Here is a 20,534-nt window from a genome sequence, read left to right as displayed (position 1 = left end):
TCAACAGTTAAAAACAGACACCATATCGTCTACAAAGTTCAGAATATTTACTATTGGATATTTAAGAAAAAGTTTAAAGAGGATCATTATTTTCAAATGTAAACATCCACTTAAAAAAAACAAAGAGAATCAGCTGAAAATCATTAGAACTAGTAAGAGGGTTCAGTAGTTGGTGGGTATAAGATAAAAGATATAAATATTAATAAATCTATGGTGTTAGATTGCATCATTTGGCCCTAATTCCTCAGTCCTCCCCATGGCCAAGTTCTTTACCATTTAACTGTTCAATGTGCCCTCACCACAGGCAAGGTGACTTGCTTTGCTCACTGATCAGTTCTATGGCTTGCTTTGATATTGGGATGTTGGCAGAAGTGATGCAAACAGAGGCTTGAGATGAAACTGAGCATTGGCCTTATTCCTCTTACACTTCCTCTACTACCATGAGCATAATGTTTCTGGATTATCTCACTGGTCTTGTGTATATGGGAGCTGATATGCTCCAACCAATACAGCTGATATCTAGAATCTACCTTCAGGCCTAAAACCATACTTTCATATACTGATTGCATTGAGTAGACTTGAAATATAGTCTATATTTGTTGGGTCAGCAGAAATAGAGATTGATGTATGGCATAGCAGAGAAGAGCACAGGCTCTGGGATCAGGTAAATCCAGTTCAAGTTGCTAGCTGTGTGATTAAGGCAACCCTCTTAGCCTCTCTGATCTTCAACATCTGTAAAGTGGGGCTAATAAAGACTGTGCAGAAGGCCGAGGGACATAATATATATAAAGTGTTTAATATATTACCTTGCATATAGTAAGGGTTCAGCAAATTCTAGTGCCTTCCCCAATGTGACCCAAAACAGGAGTTCTCATCCTTTCTTAATTAGATGTACACCAATAAATTGTCCACTGCAAGGGGTGGGAGTGGGTCCCTCAGTCTCTAAGAAACACAGGGGCAGGTTTCAGCTAATAAGGGGCTGTGTCAGTGGGGAAAAAAAAAAAGTGCATTTACAAGGATGGCCTGGATTGTTATTCATTGATGGTGAGGAGAAGCAGAAGCTGAAAAGAGAGGAATGGAGCCCAGATCTTGGAGCTCTGGAAATTGCTTGGAAGCTAAACTCGGAGCAGTGGGCCCCGGGTCCACGGGACCCAGAATGTGTGTCAGAGGAATACGAGGGGAGAGGTCCAGAGCACCACCTACAAATCACCCTCCCTGGGGGAGAATCCCCTGCAGGGATAACAGTATCCAGTGGGGCTTGCCCCTCACAGTTGGTTGGGAAATAATGACTTAGAAATAACTATTTGATTAAGAAATTAGTGCTTGAGGATTCTCATAACTAGTTATCTCTTGGCTGTTTAAAGGAAAAGGCCAAATGGGTTTTACTTAGAAATTTTGTGTCTTTTATGTGTGTGTCATTTCATGCTGCAGCTTCCTAGAACAAATAACCATGTTGTTTTATTCCTAGAGCAATAATCCATGACACATGGGGGTTTAATCACAAAATAAAAATGTCAAACTTTATCTTTGAAACAAAATAAATGGTTGAGTATTGTCTTTTCTCGTTTATTGTAAAATATGTTATCTACACTATATCTTGGTAAGCATCCCACTCTCCAGTCTTCTTGATATTTAGAACAGGTGAGTAAGTAATTTCTCAGCTTGGTGTATTTCCTCTGTAGGAGATCATTTGCTTACTTACATTCTGGTATCACGATAAATCCTAAAAGCTAAACCTCAAAAGCTGTAGACTTTGCTAGATAAACATCTGCTGTTGTAATGGTGTTTTAAACTGCAGAGCTGCCATTTAAATATTCTTAATTCTTTTCATTTTTATAACTGAGTGGCTGGGAGGATAGGAAAGAATTATAAAGAATAATCACCTCTCTCTCCCTGTTTCTTCCTCTACAGAGTCAGGGTTCCCACACCTGACATGCATTCCTCATGTAGTGACTATGAGAACTGGAAGGGAGAGGAAATTAAAAAGCTCTCCAAAGTTCTGAAGGGACTGCCCTGCTGGAGGGTGTATTTTGTTGATTGCTTACTCACTCTTCAAATGCTTTCCTTGCTCGGGTTTTATGAATGTTATATCTGTTCTTTGTTACTGATATACTGGGAACATGTCTTGCTCATTTCATAAATAATATACATTAAATGCATTTTTACAAAATTAAAGTTATTCATCATTCATTCACTCAACCAGCAATTCCTGAGCACTTAGTATAGACCATGCCCTGGGAATACAATAATGAACCAGAGTCCAACATCATATCCTTCTCATAGAACTCAATCCCACTTCGAGGAATAGACACAAGACAGGATCATGCAGATTGCAATGATTGTTGTGGTTATGGAGGGCGTCATGGAGGAAGTGGCATTTGAATAGAAGCCTGAAGGATGAGAACAAGCCATACATGGAAGAGCTGAAGAAGAATATTCCAGGCAGAGCTTAGCAAGAACAAAGGCCTGGAGGCTGGAAATAGAATGCAACCAATGTGACTATCAGGTAGGAGCTAAGAGGAAGAGCAGAATATGAGCATAGTCTGGACCAGGCCAAATCACATTTCCAAGTGGAAATGTGGTTCCCTCTTGAGGAAGCATCCCAAATTGAATACTCCTATCCTCCTATGAGGTGGGGCTGAGTAATCCTTCCTGTGTGGATGAGTGTTGGTACATGGATGCTTGGAAAGGCTAGGTAACCCACCCAAGGAGCACCCATGTCCACTGATGACATTTCCCTGCAACAGTACTTGGGGGTAGATAACAAGGGTGGGTGACCCAAGGCCAGTTGGTCAGGCCAGGACTTGGCCCAGAGGAATGTCAGTTTACCCACTTTTCTCCTGACTTCAATATGTGGGGCTCTTCCCATAAACCAGGACCTACCCGAGATACCATTGATGGTAGGTACCTGGCTATACCAAGAGAAGACCTTTGGCTCATGGGGCCAGGAAGCTCACTCTACAGCCTGCTGCAGAAGATGATGGGCCTCCAGCATTTCAGAGAACCTGGCAGCCTATGATTCCAGAGCTTCCCCTGCCCTCCCCTCTGTACAGAGCCCTGAGCTGAATAACCAGAAAGGCAATGGGAAAAGAGGCCCTGAGGCCACCAACTCCTAGCTCGACATTTCCCGGGAGGGGAAGATCATAGATGACGTCTACCGAAAATGTGGAATGTGCCATGTGAAGGACACCAGGGGCAGGCCCTCTGTCTGTAAAAGACCAGACAGTAAGTATGTTAGGCTGTTCTTTGTTAATTGTTTTTCAATCAACCCTTCAAAACAATTCTTGGTTTGTAGCCTTACACTGCATCTGGCCAAGTGGGTTATGGTTGGTTGACGTCTACACCAGACGACATTGTCCCATCAGACATCAAACTTAAGCACGGAGGAAACATTTCTTTCAATCTTCACAAGACTCTTCTGAGGTAGGCCTTACATGACAACTGCAATCCCATCCCCCTCCCCATCCTCCACATCCACATCTTTGTTTTACAGTCAGGAAACCGAAGGATGAGAGGCCAAGCAACTTGCCCACGTCCATATGGCCAGCAAGTGACAGAAGTAAGATTGGAACCCAGGCCGTCTGATTGCAAGGTCACAGGTGTTAACCACTACGCTCTCCTATCCCCCGCTGGTAACTGAACAAGCCCACTTTTCTTTCCAGGTATAGCCTCCATCTGTATAGTAAGAGGGGCAGTGTAGTGTTTTCCTCAGTGTGGGAGGCCGCCTGAAGCAATGGGAAGTGACTTCCACGCCTCAAGCGCACGGCGTTAAATAATACTGATCTACACAATGGGAAGGTGATTGCCTTTTCAAGTCTCTTTTAGGTCTTCTAATGATGTTAGGAAAAAAAGGTTCAATCTGATGCTGGCACATCTTTGACATTTCTCTAGCATGTGCCAATTCCCATTTTTAGAAGAGATTTCCATTTTTACTGAGCTTCAAGCTGCAGGGTCTTCCGTAGGCAATGATACCTAGCTAGAATTTAGTAGCTCTATTGTAGTTTCATTGTTACCTTCTATTGTTGCTCTCGTGATCTTATTTTTCTTGTTTTTTTTTTAATGACTATTTCTTTCTGTAAAGTGTTTGTGTTGCAATTGCTACAATTCTCTTGTCCATTCCTGCGTAGTTATAAGATGGCCTCAGAAGCTCTTGCCATCACATCCACACTCAAATTGTAATAAGGGGGTAAAGGGCAGGTCTCAGCTACTTTTGCCTCCTGTTAACCAGAAAAGCTAATGAATTCTAGGGGCATTGCATTGATCAGGACACGTCACCTGCCCCCCTGCAGCACCGCAGCAGAGAGACTGAAAAAGTGGGTGTTCAGCTGGGTCCGTCGCCACCCCGAACTAGTGAGGGTTCTATCAGCAAGAAAAGGGCATCACTACCAGACTCTGTAATAAAAGTGTTTGCCATAGGCTGGCAGGCCTCTGTAACCTCTCCTTAGTGCCTGCAGGGGACAGGCATGGAGCTGCAGGAGGATTTGGGGAAGTTAGCAAAAAGCCAATTTCCCTTGTTTGCTACCAAGAGACCTCCCTTCCCCAATGTCCGTCACCCCTCCTAAGGAATGGCATGAACGGGAACAGCAGTAATACCACACACTCCGACAGCACTGGTCAGAAAATCATACGAGTTTGTCCCACTCGCTAGTATGGCAAAGGGCTAAGCCAAAGAATCCCCACTTTTTCATTCTCTAGTGTGTGGAAGATATATGTTCTTAAGCCCACACACCCCCAAATACATGCCCCAGAAACTAGATGGGAAACCTAAAATCATAGTTTTTGTGTACCTTTCTTACTATTTCAAAAACTGCTTTTCACATTAATGTTTTGATTCGACAAGCATTTAGTGATCTCCCACTGTTCCTCGGGGGCCTGCCCAGAGGCTGAGGATATAAGGGTGAACCGGACACATAGGGGGCATATATCCCGGTGGGAGAGAAAGATAAGAAACACACAGAGAAGCAGGAGAGCAGGATTATGAGCTGAACCTGGAAGCCAGACTTCTGGGCTTCAGTATGAAATTTGTGCTACCTGGCTGTGTGGCTTTGGGCAAATTACTTGGATCTCTGTGCCTCAGCTCCCCCATCTATAAAATAATGGGGGTAATCATAGTATTTATCTCATAGGGCGACAGTGAGACACCTTTCTGGTTCATAGTGATAAAAACAGCCACATCAAAGGGCCAGGAAGCTAAGATCCAATGTTTTAAAAGATAAAAAATGGGCTCAGGTCATGATCTCGAGGTAGTGAGATTGGGCCCCATGTCAGGCTCTGCACTCAACAGGGAGTTTACTGGAGATTCTTTCTCCCTCTGAGCCTCCCCTAACTCTCTCTCTCAAATAAATAAATAAATCTTAAAAAAAAAAAAGATAAAAAATGGGGATGACAAATTAGTATCTACCTTATTTGGTGGCTGCATGTAGTAGTACATGGCTTAATTCCCATCAAGTGCTTAAAATGGTGCTTAGTAGGTAGCAAGTGCTCAATGAATGTTAGCTGTTATCCTGTTTCAAGCACCGAGTGTTGACTGGATGCTGTGCAGTCCTACATAATTTCCCGAAAGACACTAAGGAATCCTTGAGGCCAATTTTAATAGCCACTGTTGCTACATTCTTGCTGGTACAGTTGAAGAGTTCCTCTTTCAGACACACGTTTAAAGGAATACTCACACAAAGATGCATTTGTATAAGGTGGAGAATCTGGCCCCAGACATGAAAAACACTGTTAAGATTTGAGAATAAAGTATAGTAAGATTAAGGTTGCAATGACTTCACCAGCATGAGCTTGCAAAACCCTTCAACAGGCATGATTTCTCATTCTCCCACCCTCTCCTGGTCCTTCATTAGAATACCCATGACTGGCTAGTATATCAGCATTTTTAATAAAGTAAAAAAGGGAAAATACAGACCTGAGCTTTCATGGAAAATATTCTCTCACAACTAGAGTATCCGCCTTAAAAAAATTATGGTTTTAAGATCTTTAACTTTTCCTTCAGCATCTCGGTACCCAACTTTTTGAAAAGCATCTTTTCTGGGGAATGACATTTCCTAGCACAATGTCACATAGTCTTTGCTGAGTGACTCAGTTTGATGTATACGTTTTCTTATTCAATGTCACGTGACCCAATCTTACATAGAAAAAGTGGGCACCTGGTATCAGTTTGATGTCAGGGTTTTTCCAGGTTTGCAAGGGAGCTTTAAATACAACTCGATTTCAAGGCATCGGCAAGCCAACTTACACCTCCGTGTCAAGATGCTCCTGCCCACAGTGGTGCTTGCCTCTGCCCTGCTCCTCTGCTCTGTGACCAGCCAGAGGTGTCAGACCTTTACAGGGATCCAGGATGTCACGTACCTCATTGACAAACTGCAGGTAAGCTGCAGGGGGGGGGGGTGCCAGTGGGGAAGGTGACATAACGTAAGAATGAAAAACTCACCACCATTATGGGTTCTTGCTTTTCTACTCACTTTAGGAACATCCAGCTTCAAAATGCACCTGCAGCAGCGCCAATGTGAGTCAATGCTCTTTTAAGACCTTTCCAAACTTATTTCCATGTTTGCATCCGGCATCTTCACTCCGGAATTCTTCTTTTGCAGGTGACCAATTGTTTGTGTCTGCCCATTCCTTCTGTAAGTATAGTGAAACAATATAATCTTGTCGTTGTGTTCTTTAAAAGTTTTCAAGTAAAAATGAGTTGCTCTATTTGATACTTTAAGTAAGAAAATGTTACTCGATTCTAATTGTTACAGCTCAGTGTTTCCTTTTAAAAGTAGGCTCCTGAAATTCTATACCATATCCATCACTTTGTATTTAGTCAGCCTTATGCCCTCTCAGAGGTTTGAACACTATTCAATACTTTAAAAAGAATCTTGTATGTCTTTTTAGGTTAGTGGCCATGTGCACAATTAAATCACGCTGGAGCTGAGAATATCAGAATATAGCTTATATCATATTGCTTACTGATTTATTTCCTAAAACTCTAGGGTTGCAAAACAAGTAAGTAAAAGTAACCCTTTTCCTTTCCTCTTGAATAAACTCTCCAGATGCTATGCCTTCTCTCTCATTCCCTCCCTTCCTATCTTTTTGGCTGATTAAGGGTGGCTGTTGCACAGTTTGAATGGGGGGAGTTTAGGGTGTCTAAGGCAGAGGGAAAGTGGAAAGGGCTTCCAGAGGGTCATTCATTCCCCACACAGGCACAGAGGAAGTGTGGCAAAACTTTCTGGTTTAGGTGAGGAGGGAGGTGCCTCCTGCATTATTCTCCCCCCCAAGCAAAGCCTCGGAGAATCTGAACTGCTCACCCTAGCCGGGGTCAGATATCACATCCCATCAGGGTACATCCCTTAGATGAGACGAGTGTGGGGTGCTTTCTGAGGACAAACCATGCATCTAAAGCCTAGGCCAGCCCCTCAGTTTACATTCCATGATTTTAGCTACTGCTGAAACATCAGCTCTATTCAATTGACACATCCCATCAGACTGGTGTGAGAAGACTTTTCCTTTCTCTCTCTACTTTGGAACTTACTGTTGTAAGACATAGAACGGAGGAACATCAGGTGCAAAGGAGACTAGAACTAGTTGTTTTCCAGCAGCCATAGACTTTGTGTTCCTTGGATGGAGCATCTGGAAATCTCCAAGGAGTGTCCCTGGGGAAAGATGGTCTTGCCTTGAAATGCTGAAGATCATCTCCTAGACTGGGAAGGGACCTGTCTAAATATAATACCAGTTTAGGTGACATTGGTTAAATTAAAATAGTGTCTGAAAGCATTCTCTTTGCGATTCATTTCAAAGTGGCCCTCAGAAGGTTTCTTTTAATAAATTCTTTTTATTTACCAGGACAACTGCACCACAGCATGCTTCCAGGAAGGTCTGTCCCAGATAACCAACTCCACAGCGGAAACAAGATACCACCTGATTTTCAATCGAGTAAAAAAAATAGTCCAAGTCCTAAAGAACAACAAGTGCCAGGTGAATTTGTTTTTGTCTGTGATACACTCTGCTTAGTTGTTTTTATCTGAGGGTCAATGACAACTCTATCGAAATGAAAAAGGATGGTAAAGTTGGAACTGGTAGTTCAAGGTTAGTAAGAAACCTCTAAGAAATTTACTCAGAATGACAAAATTAAAGTGAGATCTGCCCCGGATAGCTCATTATTCTCTCCAGTTTTAAAAAATACTCACGCCCATGTTGCCATTCTCTTCCTTCCACCCTATTGCATAAGGAAAGCATCTGTCCTGATTGTAAAAAGAAGCTGAAATCTAGAGGATCAGCCCTGTGCCTCAAAGGATGCCAAATTATACCAGGGCACCTTCTCTTCTTCAGCATATGCCCTGGTCCCTGGAGGGAAAGGAGGGCATGAACTCTTTGGGAATTAGCATCCCCCTAGGTGTCCCCAGAAGGCTGAGAGCCCTTCCCTCAGCTACTTAACTGAGCTACTTACAGTCAACAGGGTGTAGTTCTAAATGCTTAATATTTATTTCTTCATTACAATAACAGCTGTTTCAGTGATCATTTATCACCCTCCTTTATGGAAAGAGGGAACATGCTCAGTGAGGTTCACCAAACTCCCTAAGGCTAGATACTTAATAAGTGGCAGAGTTGAGATTGGAAGTCTGGTCTATCTGACCCCAAAGTCCCTCTCTCAGCCATAGGGCTATTCAATGACCTCAAAAGGATAATAAAATGTTAGGACTCAAAGAATCCCGAGAAAAGTTTTCCTCTAATGAGGAGATTTAGGACCACCTGACAGGTGTCCGTGTGTGTGTGTGTGTGTGTGTGTGTGTGTGTCACACCCCTGAAATGGCAGTAAAAAGTTAGCCACTTACACTGTTTACACAACATGCTAGCCCTGGACCTTCCTGTGCATTTGCTGTTCGAAGCCCCTGCTGCCTACACACCCCGCCCCACCACACCCCTACCCCACCTAGGGCTGCAAGCCGGGTGGTTCCTTGTTCACACTGTTTTAGTCACTCTGCTAACTTTTGTCCCCACAGTTTTTTTCCTGTGGACAGCCATGTAACCAAACTACAACAGGCAACACGCTGACGTTTCTGAGGAGTCTCCAGGAAACTTTCCAGAAACAAAGGGTGTTGGGCAAAGTATGAAGATGAAATATTATTTATGCTATTTATTGAATGAAAAAGCCTCCTGTTTAAGTTGGGGCTGTTAAAAAATCAAATAGAGCCATGCTAAATCAAAATCAATTATAATTAACTTGTTTAAAATTGTACGTCTTTATTTTGGAATAAATATATATGAAGGAAAAGAACACAATCTGGTCTCTGGGTGCTTATTCGCCCCTTGCTGCTCAGAAAAAAGAAAGCTACAAAGACCGTTAAGGGACTGAGTAGATCAAAGACTCCTGTAATAACAAGATTCCTGATCCTGGCCAGATGGGGAGTCCCGCTGGCTGGGCCTGGGGACATAGAGGGCACAGGAAGGGTGGGTAGGGAGAGTCTGAGGGCTGCTCTTAAGAAGGCTCGGGGCACCCTACCTGTGGGTGCTGGGGGAGGGATGCTCAGGGCACCATCAAGGAGTGCAGGGACCTGAGAAACCACCAGTGCACCTGAAACGGGAGAAGGCAGTGTGGTAAGCCCAGGAGGTGGGAGCCTACCCAGGAATGTGGGCACCTACACACAGAAGACAGTCAAGTACTTGAAGTTAAGCCAGGGGAAGACCCACAGGGGGGACCCTCTGAGTTAGAGCCACCTTGGGATCAATAGTCACCTATTCAACCCCAAAGACCTTCCGCTGGTACCTACCACATGTCAGGCAGAGTGCCCGGCTGGGGTGCAGAGCCTAGTGGGGACTCTCCCGAAGGGATCCTTGGACCAGGGTGTTGGCTTGGCGTACTGTGGCTGTCTCTGACGGTACATTTTATATTCAGCTTGACCAGGCCATAGGGTGCCCAGATATTTAACTGAACATTGCTTCTGGGTGTGTCCGTGAAGGTATTTCTGGATAAATTAGCATTTGAATGGGTAGACTGCTAAGCTCTGCCCAGTGTGTGTGGGCCTCATGCAAATCCACCTAGGGCCTGAAAAGGCAAAGGAAGAATTGGCTCTCTGACAGCGTGAGCTGGGACATTCTTCCACACTTGGACTGGGACTTACACCGTCAGCTCCCTGGCTCTCTGGACTCATATTATTACCACACCAGCTGCTTCCCTGGGCCTGGAGCTTGCAGACAGCAGAGCATGGGACTTCTCGGCCTCCTTAATCGCCTGAGCCAATTCCTTATTATCTGTGTATCTATCTCTCCAGCTTATGGGTTCGATTTCTCTGGAGAACCCTGACTAATAAACTATCTATCTGACTTTAATACTCAATCTGCCACTTCCCCCACAACCCCAGATCATGTCTTCTGTTCCACAGTACTTACTACCTTCTAAGATGCTCTGGCATTTCTGACTTTACCATGTCTGTTGCTTACTACCATCTTTCTCTCCCTGCCCAGATGCCAGCCCCCTGAGGGCAGAGAACTTCATTAGCTCACTGTTGTAGCCCAGATGCCTCTCCTGAGCCTGTACCCCTCCTATATCAGAGCAGAAACTCCATAAATACGGACTGATTGAATGAAAGACCTTCGAGAGGCAGAAGCAGAGTATGAACTGGTTTGGAGGTCAGGAATGTGTTCACCTAGAGAAGAGATGGCCACACACTGCAGGTGCTCAGAGAGGTGCGGTCCCTTCACAGAGCTCCAGGCGGGCCCCACGCTGGGGGTTCACGTGACCTGGCCACTTGGGAGGGGGCTGCCCGCCGGCAACTTCCTGCCAGGCCTGTCTGGCTCTGTGGGATTGGCAGGGTGGAGGCAGGGTTAAGGCGAAGGTCCTGGGGTTGGGCTGGTCTGACAATCATAATCACCTTACCCCACGACCTAAAGGCTTAGAGGCTTGGGAAGAGCTTACAGGAAGCTACCGTGGGGAGTGTTTTTCCAGGTACTGTCAAAATTAGAATTGCTTCCCCTCCCTATTGAGCTGGACCAGCCTTGGGTACTTTTGATCATAATAATACAGAAAGTTCAGAGCATCAAGAATTCCTCAAGGAGGGGCGCCTGGGTGGCTCAGTTGTCAAGCGTCTGCCTTTGGCTCAGGTCATGATCCCAGGGTCCTGGGATCGAGCCCCGCATCGGGCTCCCTGCTCCGCGGGGAGCCTGCTTCTCCCTCTCCCACTCCCCCTGCTTGTGTTCCTGCTCTCGCTGTGTCTCTCTCTCTGTCAAATAAATAAATAAAATCTTAAAAAAAAAAAAAGAATTCCTCAAGGAGCTTTGCTTGGCTTTTCTTTTTATCAGTTATGATGTCAAGCAGTATCAGAACTGACCTGAACTTCATTTTTTTGAAAAAGATTTATTTATTTATTTGAGAGAGAGAGAGCGTGGGGGGCGGGCAGTGAGGGGGAAGGACAGAGGGAAATGGAGAGAGACTCTCAAGCAGACTCCTCGCGACCAAGAGTCAGATGCTTAACCACCACCTGCACCACCCCGGTGCCCCCGAAGTGACCCGTCCTTTAAACAGCCCTTGGCCAAAAGTGAGATTCTCTGATAGTCTAAGTAGCCCTGATCCCCGGAGTTGTGCAGACCCTTTAGAGATGGGGTGGGCACAAGCTCGGTGCTGCATGGGAGCCAAGCCCCTCCTGCCTGGCGGAGATGGAGAAGGAGTTTTAGCGAGGTGTGCCTCGGTCAGGGGAGCCCAGGTTAACTTCTGGGGTGCAGAAATTGTGGGTCCAGGGGGACATCCGATCATAATTGTTTTAATCTTACTTTTCACAGAAAGAAACAAGTTTCTCAGTGATTTATTTACAGTGATGCAAATATGAAAGGGCAAAGTCAGATTTTCTCAGTCAAGAGGCTTTCAGAAGGGGACCCATGGTTTAGCGTTTGTCCTCTCTCAGTGACTAAGGCCGTAAGCATTTTGTGGTGGATTCAGACATTAAGACAAATAGATAGTCATCACAGCCTGTTGACCCACCTGCTTCCCAAGAGAAGTGAGAAGCATCATGTGGTAGCGGTGGGTGGGCAGGCCGGGGGCATAGTTTCTGCCAAGGAGAATTTCTGAGCATCTCCCGTAAGAGTGGGTACCAGACTTTATGTTCCACTATTACTGTTTATGGTAGTATATCCCAGCATCTCCCACATGATTTCTTCCCCGACACTGGAAGTTCTGAGCACTAAGTGTCCTCAGCACCCTCCCTCTTTCTGCATAGGGCTCCCCAAACTGGGTCTTGCTCCTGCAAGGCACCCTGAGCACAGAATCCAGGGGTGGCTGTCTTGCCTGGCTCCCTAGCTGATCTGGGGATCCCAGTGCACAGGGCACTGAGGAAAAAGTTCTATCTGGCTAATACATACATTATTATCTATTCATATTAAGCATGTAATTACTAAGCACTTACTCTGTATGCACTAAGCATGCATTATCTCATTTAATCCCCTAATAAGCACAGGAGGTAGGGATTATTATTTCTGTTTTATAAGTAAGGAAATCGAGGCTCTGAATGGTTAAAGACCTTCCCAAGGCCCTATACCTAGTGAGACCTAGAGCACGACCCCTGCCCCAATGTCTCATCCCAAACCTATTGCTCTCCCCACTCTGTTCTTTTCTTATTTTGTGCATTATCAGGTGTCTCCTCTGACTACAGTCTGAGGGTAAAACAGATTCATAATAATATAGGTCCACACTCCCTGATTCCAAAACCCGAGAACCAGATAGTTTTCAGAATTGAAACTGGCCTTCTAGAAAGGGAACACATAGCTCACATGCCTTAAGTTACGTAAACCCCAGAGCAGGGACTGGGATAGGATTCTGTAATGAAATACATTAATATTCTGCAAAAAAAACCCCACATGAGCAGTCACAAAAAGTAGTCAGGTTTTGCAGCCAAATGAGTCTCAAGAAATCTTGGGCTTTCAAGACTGTTTGGATTTCAGAATTGTAGTAATTCCCTACTCCTGGCCCCACTGACAGAAGGTGGCGGGCACTCCCTCCCAAGGGCTTATCTGGGGCTGGCTGGGCATCTCCAGAAGGGACAAAGGCTTCTGTAGGCCCCTGGATGGCTGCCACAGGGCCTCCAGGGTCTTGGCCACAGGGTCTTCTCTTGTCTCCTCCACTTGGGTTTTCTGAATGCACCCCCCCCACACACGTTTCCCAGTGCGCACCCTGCCACAATGGGAGCTGCCACCTCAGCAGAACTCCCCCGCATGGGGATGAGAGCAAGGACAGATGCTGGTGGCTGGTGATGATTTCTGAACACAGCCTCGGGGTACAACCAGCTGCCCGAGAAGATGGGCTGGGAGATAAGCTGCAATCCACTGTCACAGATGAGTCACCGGTGTGGCCTGGTGGTTTCCCTCAGCTGTTCTGCAAAAGTCACATAACCCACAGGATACACCCCTGCAGGCCAGCTCAGTGTAGAGTTCTCAGGGCCTGTGATGAGGTGCACAGTAATTACTCTCCTGCCTCGGTCAGGAGAGTTGAGATTTATCTAAAAAGCACCTCAGAGAAAGGAAAAGAAGGAACATGTATTGAGTGTTTCCTGTGTACCAAGCACTCTGCTAAGCATGTTTTATGGAATATCTAGTTGGATCTTTACAAGAACCTCATGAGGTAGAAATATAATTCTTGTATATAATTATTTCTGGTGTGCAGATGGGGAAACTGAGGCCCAGAGGGGTTAGTATAACCTGGCCAGGTCACACGACTCACAAGAAGTAAAGCCAAGGTTCGGACTCAGGTAACTGGCTCTAAAGCCACATCTTGCATCTAACCAACAGGAGGCTGGAAGCTCTCAACACAGCCATCTGACTTGTCCCAGTCCAGGCTACACTGATGCTGACCAAAGCCACGCCCACAGGCTACCAGCCGTGACCAGTCCCCATCTGTCTGTCTGTCTGTCTATTTGCCCATCCATCCAATTTGAAGCAGGAAGATACGGTGAAGGCTCAAGCCTACCATTCCTTTCCGAGCCTGCTCCCCTCACCTAGTCTAGACCAAGACCTCTCTTCTGCTGCAAAGGGAGCCCTCAGAAGAAATGTAAAGACCACCCACCCACTTCAAGTGTACAATTCAGTGGTTTTTAGTGTCATTATAGGGCCGTGTGACCATCACCGTGGTCTAAATTCCAGAACACTTTCTTCATCCCCAAAAGAAACCCTGTACTCATGAGCAGTCTTTCCCTATTCTCCCTTCCCCCAGCCTTATCAACCAATAATCTACTTTCTTCTCTATAAATTTGCCTCTTCTGGATTTTTCCTATAAATGGAATCATACATTATGTGTTTTTCTGTAACTGGCTTCTTTCACTTAGTATGATGCTTTTATTCATGTTGTAGCATATATCAACACTTCATTTCTTTATTGCTAAATAATATTCTGTTGTGTGGATATGCTGCTTTTTATTTATCCACCCATCAGTTGATAGGCATTTGGGTCGATTGCACTTTTTGGCCATTATGAATAATGCTGCTATGAACATTCACGTACAGGTTTTTATGAGAACATGTTTTCATTTCTCTTGGGTATACACCTAGGAGTGGAATTGCTGGGTCATATGGTAATTTTTGTTGTTGTTGTTAGAGAGGAAGAGAGAACGGGAGGAGAAAGGGAGAGAGGGGATCTTAGGCAGGCTCCATGCCCAGTGCAGAGCCCAGTGTGGGGCTTCACCTCAAGACCCTGAGGTCATGACCTAAGCCGAAATCAAGAGATGCTTAACCGACTGAGACACCCAGGTGCTCCTAGGTCATATGGTAACTCTTTTTAACTTTTTGAGGAACTGCCAAACTGTTTTCCAAAGTGGCTGCACCATTTTACGTTTCCACCAGCACTGTATGACGGTTCCAATTTCTCCACATTCTTGTCAGTAATTGATGTTTTCTGTCTTTGCAATTATAGCCATCCTAGTGGTTATGTGATGGTATCTCATTGTTGCTTTGATTTGTATTTCCCTAATAACTAGTGATGCGTCTTTTCTTGTGCTCATTGGCCACTTGTATATCTTCTTTGGAGAAATGTCAATTCAAATACTTTGCCTATTTTTTATTGGGTCACTTGTCTTTTTATTGTTAAACTGTAAGAGTCCTTTATATATTCTGGATAGAAGTCCCTTATCTGATATAAGATTTGCAAATATTTTCTCCCATTTTGGGGGTTGTCATTTTATTTTTTCAATGGGATCATTTGCAGCACAAAAGTTTTTAACTGTGGTCCAAATGGTCTATATTTCATTTTGTCTCTTGCGCTTTTTTTTTTTTTTTGTCACTTGCGCTACTGGTATTCTAAGAAACCTCTGCCAAATGCCAGTTCATAAAGATTTATTCCCATATTTCCTCCTGTGAGTTTTATAGCTTTACCTCTTACCTCTAGGTCTATAACCCATCTTGAGTTAATTTTCATATATCGTGGGCAATAAGGTCCCAACTTCATTCTTCTGGTATGTGGAGGTACAGCTGTCCCAATACCACTTGTTGGAAAGACTCTTCTTTCACCATTGAATTGTCTTGGCACTCTTGGAAAAACCAATTGACCATAAGTGTAAGGGTTTATTTCTGGACTCTCACTTACATCCCATTGATCTACGTATCTCTCCCAATGCCAGAACTACACTGTCTTGATTACCGTAGCCTTGTAGTAGGGAAGTGTGGGTCTTCCAATTTTATTTTTATCAAGATCATTTCAGCTATTCTGGATCCTTTGCATTTCCATATGAATTTTAGGATTAGCTTGTCAATTTCTGCACCCCTCTCCCCAAAAGAAAAAGTCAACTGGGATTTTGAGTGGGGTTGGATTAAATCTATAGATCAATTTGGAGAGTATTGCCACCTTAACAATATTTAGTCTTCTAACCCATGACATAGAATACTTTTCCATTTATTTAGATCTTTAAAAGTTTCTCTCAACGAGGCTTTGTAGTTTTCAGTGTACAAGTCTTGTACTTCTTCCATTAAAATATGCCTAGATACTTCATTTTTCAAATGGTATTGTAAATGGAATTGTTTTCTTAATTTCATTTTTGGAATGGTCATTGCTAGGATATAGAAATATACTTGACTCCTGTTGTTGATCTTGTATCCTGAAATCTTGCTGAATGTGTTTATTGGTTCTAATATTTTTTCAATGGGATCCTTAGGATTTTCTATGGACGAGATCATATCATCTGCACGTGAGGTGGTTTAGTTCTTCTTTGCAACCTGGATGTCTTTTATTTCATTTTATTGCCCAGTGGCCCTGGCTAGAACCTCCATGCGATGTGGAATGGAAGTGAGAGCAGCCTTCCTTGTCTTGTTCACGATCTTTGTGGGCAGGTATCTAGCCTTTCACCACTGCGTGTGATGGTGGCTGTGGACTTTTCACAGATGCCCTGTATCAGGTTGAGAAAATCCCCTTCTATTCTGTTTGTTGAGTGCTTTCATCACCCACGAGTATTAGACGGACGTCGGAGAGGAGACAGCGGTGAGGGTTCCGCCCGCAGGGGAGCCGTGGGGTGGTGCTGGCAGGACCCCAGGCAGGGGTGAGGACCTGAGAATGGAGGGCTTCTGGATTGCTTGTCCTGGGAGACAGCAGTCTGACAAGATAACGCCTCCTGCCATCTAGCACATGGTGTGGTGTAGGGAGTCCCAAAGATGCGCTTGATGTAGGCCCCTGAGTAGTTCTGATGGAGAAGCCAGGGCTTTCCCAGAGGACAGAGAGGGGCCCGGGGCTTGGCAGATATGGCTGTGCATGGACCACGTGGCCAAGACCAGAGAGGAATAAAGATGCTTTCACAGAAGTCCCCACGGAGGGAAGGCTGTGCCCCAGGATGAGACGGGAAGGATGCCAGCATAGGATGGAGCACCTCCCAAGAGCCAGGAGCCTCTCCCTGTACCCCAAGCCCCCCAAAGTCATCCCCAGGAGAGGGAGGAGAAGGAGAAAATCCTGAACTGCCTGACTTGAAGTTTATGGCGTTTTACCACGAAGCGGCAAAATTACTTTTTACTGCCATCGGACGGAATGGAGGCCTGAAAAAATTTAAAAGGCTTTATTTCTCTGTTGTACACCTGAGGGTGTGGTGGAATCATTCAGCAGACACCAGTGAAGCATGCGACGAGTGCAGGTGCTAGGCTCAACACACAGGTAGGACGCAGGGGTGTGTCCAGGACGTAGGGGTGTGGATCCACAGACCTAGCTGGTCCGTGCTGCTGGGAGGCAGGAGGCACAGGAGCTGGGGATGGGTCCTACGGCTGGCAGGAGTGACTGGTTTCAGAGCATGCTGGCCCCTCCCCACTCTTAGCCATGGGAGAGAGGCAGCGATTCTCTGGGTGGTTCTTCTGGCTCCCAGGTACTCATGGGCTGGACTTCTCTGCTGGATCAAATGTTTGCTGGAAAGCCCTTTGATGTCAGCCTGGCAGCAAGGGGCACTGAAAGTCAGCATCCTGAAGGGCTTGCATCCGTGATTCATCAGACGTCCCAGGCATCAGAAGAACCGCATCAGTAACCGTACCCACCCTACCCCAAGCGTGTTCACCGCATGTCCGTTTGGAGGTCTAAAGGCCTAGGGGCCAGGCACCTGTAGTTCTTGGGGTTTCACCTGTAGAGACAAGGTCCAAGGAACACCACAGCAGCCACCCTGTGTTGCAAACAACCTTTCCTCCAGACTCACAGAGAGGAAAGGAGGTCAAAACAAGAAGCCAGAAAAATCACATAAGTGATCCCCTCCCCTGCCTTCTCATACTCCTGCTTTTTTACTGTATAGTTTACAAAACCATGTTTGCATTTGATTCTTCCTAAAGCCCTAATAGGTAAATAATGGAGACCCATTGTTAAATACCCCATTTTACAGATGAGAAAACTGAGGTCCAGAGTGGGCCAAAGTTTGCCAAGCTCACAAAGGTAGCTGAGGGTAGCCTAGACTGGAACGTAAGGCGGAATTCTCTCTCGTCTGAGGTTCATTCCATCACAGAGAAGTATAAGGACAACAACAAGGTAGATGGTGAGATCCCGAAAACAGGAAGAGAAGTGTCATGGGGCTCAGATACTCTCACCACGGAGGACCCCAGTCACAAGCTACCAGCGCACCTCACTGGATCGTTCCGTTGACCTCTGCTGCCACCAAGTGGTGATTCTGCAGTTCATCAGCCGAGGGAGGCCTCGGTGACTGATTTTTTTTTTTTTTTTTTTTTGGTACTGCAGCAGGAGGGAACAGAGAAATCAAGGAAACACTCTCAAAGGGGAAAGGAAAAGAATCTAAGGATATTTTCCCCACTGGGATTTAAGCTAAGAATGGCAATTAATCTATGCCAGTTCTGCCGACTGGTGGTGGCGGCCCAGGGCCCTCCGCTGGGGATTCTCAAGTGGCATTCAGTGCGTCAGGAAAAGGCTCTATGACTGATTAGGGACGCCCGTCGTCGGCACAGAAGGGAGAGTGGCATCATGGACACATGCCACAGCACAGCCAAAGAGCAGTGGCCTTCCCATGTGGTTCTAGTGAGAGAGAAAATTCAGAATAATGAAACCATTCTGGAAACCAGACTGTGGACAAAATATTTTATTGGGTTTTGTTCTCCATGTGACCACAAGGCCCGGAGAAGGCCCATCCTCCCAGCACGCTCAGCGCCACCGCCTCCCAAGTGCCTCATCAGCTCTTGCCACCACTCAGGTGGGGAGGCCCTTACCAGGCTTCCTCTCCTTCCATCGCGCCCACCCTGCCCACCTGTCGCAGCTTGGCGAAGAGAAGCCTGACTGCCATCCTTGCTTTCCTCCTCACCTGCGTGGAGGGGTTCTGTGGGCCAGCGCCACCCACAGAGATCGAGACCGAGAGGAGGGTGTAGATCTCTGTAGAGATCGCTGTAGAGATCTAAAGAATGAGGGTGGTCAGTGTCCCTTGGACACTGAAGGCAGAAACATCTGATTCAGAAATGACCCAAAGAAGTTCTTGAAGTTTTTATTTGGAAACATGGAGACAACGGCACTCCTCTACGAACTCCCAGCGAGCCCACAGCAGGCGTGGGGGGCAAGGTCGATGTTACCCAGCTTTGCACCAGGGGCCAGTATGGGTCGGAATTAGCCGGTGCCAGTTGGCGGTCCACCGCTCCCTCCCCAGGCAGCTGCTGAGTGGCCCCAGCCAGGAGGTAAGGATCAGAGCCCTCAGATCGGGGAAAGAAGGGATTCTGCAGTCAGCGCCAATGGCCGAGTGCCCACCCGGCCCACAGCACGGGTGGAGGGGAGGCCCTCTTTCTCTCCTGTAAATCCACTCCCGTGGCTTCTCTAGATGGCCGCCTTCCGCGGTAGCCAAATGAGGCTGTGGTCAGGTGACACCAGCTCTGGCCAGGTGACGCTGGCTCTGGGGGAAAAGGATGAAAAAATAAGGCTTTCATCTAACTGGGGTTATCAGTCAGCAAGATCTAAGGGTCAACAACCCATTGAAAAAAATCATTTCTGCGAAGCAACCGTTGACGGAGGATCACCAGGAGAACAGGTGTGAAGCGCAAGGAGGTTGTCTGGGGTTATTCCTAAGTGTCCCAAAAAAGGTATTCCAGGAAGAATGTATCTGCTTTCCTTGAAATTGGATTTCTCAGGAATTGAAAGTGGATCAGTGAGGTTTGGAGCAAGAAGGTCACAACAGCAGGAGGCAGGCCAGCATTACTCCGGGAAGCTTCTGGGACAGCGGATCCTGGTCGGTGGGTAGAGATGGCCCAGCCGGAATCAGGGGCTTCCAACAAGTCGAACAGCTGACACCTGACAAGACCGGGACCCCACTTCTACCAACAAGGTCATCTTTCTCGTGCTGAGTCAGGTATCTCCCTGTGAACAGGTGAAACTAACCACATCCCAAACTACCGCCTCACGCGGCCTTCGCTGGACTTCACACAGCCCCTGGGTCACTCATATGTGTGATCCTGGGGAAGAAATAACTGAGAGGATGAATGAAAAGTCAGCATTCTTCCTCCACGGGAGCTGGTGGGGGTGAGGGAGAACTCTGGGCCTGCTTGCTGGAAGGAGGCTGGAGGAGCCAGGGGTTGGACTCTGCTCCCTGCAGACACCGAGAACAATCCCGTGCCTTCCCACAACCTATGCCCGGGGACGCGAGAGAGTCACCCTCCCACCCCCTCGCAGGGACCGCGGGGCCCTGTGGCTCTCTGACATACATCATGTCTCACCCCGCGCCCAGTGTGGACTCCTAAGTGAGGCACAGGTGTCCACGTCTTCAGAGACCGGGTGCTCTTGCTGCCAAGAGCGTGATCTGCCCATGAACTCAGAGCTACCCGGTAAATCCAAATCCAGGACTTGATAAAGGGCCTCGGAAGTTGTAACTCCTTGCATGAGACTTGTGCATGATGAGGCTCCAGAAAAGTCACTGGGGACCCTCCTCTTCCACCAGAGAGCCACAGCCTCCAGGCCCACACCTGCAGAGCCAAGGCCAGCACCCATCTGTGCCTCGTGGCCCGTGAGAGGACTTTCAGAAAGAGGAGCTTCCGACTGGGGTGCTCACTGCTCTGAATGGCCCAATCCAGGACCATCAGAATTTGGCTTGCTAGAAATTTCTTCCTTCCTCCTGAAGTAGCCAATCAGCAGGCTG

The 20,534-nt window shown here is 46.4% G+C and overlaps 1 protein-coding gene across 1 annotated transcript; it reads left to right on the top strand.

Annotated features, from left to right (window-relative positions):
• The first annotated feature begins 6,252 nt into the window (after positions 1 to 6,252).
• IL9 (interleukin 9) lies at positions 6,253 to 9,098 on the top strand. Its single transcript, XM_025860773.1, has 5 exons — positions 6,253 to 6,369; positions 6,470 to 6,508; positions 6,594 to 6,626; positions 7,831 to 7,962; positions 8,988 to 9,098. Exons 1-5 carry the CDS (start codon positions 6,253 to 6,255, stop codon positions 9,096 to 9,098), a joined length of 432 nt encoding a protein of 143 aa, XP_025716558.1.
• The last annotated feature ends 11,436 nt before the right edge of the window (positions 9,099 to 20,534 follow it).

Source organism: Callorhinus ursinus, unplaced genomic scaffold (genome assembly GCF_003265705.2).
Source record: "Callorhinus ursinus isolate GAN/ISIS: 27379988/994484 unplaced genomic scaffold, GSC_fseal_2.0 scaffold30, whole genome shotgun sequence".
NCBI classification, from domain to species: Eukaryota; Metazoa; Chordata; class Mammalia; order Carnivora; family Otariidae; genus Callorhinus; species Callorhinus ursinus.
The sequence above is the reverse complement of the archived record's forward strand: the minus strand, read 5'-3'. Positions and strand labels throughout refer to the sequence as shown.

What these genes read in the sequence shown, in the direction of transcription:
- IL9 (XM_025860773.1), top strand. Translation starts at nt 6,253, where the DNA reads ATGCTCCTGCCCACAGTGGTGCTTGCCTCTGCCCTGCTCCTCTGCTCT. An exon ending in ACCTCATTGACAAACTGCAG is followed by an intron (nt 6,370 to 6,469) that starts GTAAGCTGCAGG and finishes TACTCACTTTAG; the next exon opens with GAACATCCAGCTTCAAAATG. An exon ending in GCACCTGCAGCAGCGCCAAT is followed by an intron (nt 6,509 to 6,593) that starts GTGAGTCAATGC and finishes CTTCTTTTGCAG; the next exon opens with GTGACCAATTGTTTGTGTCT.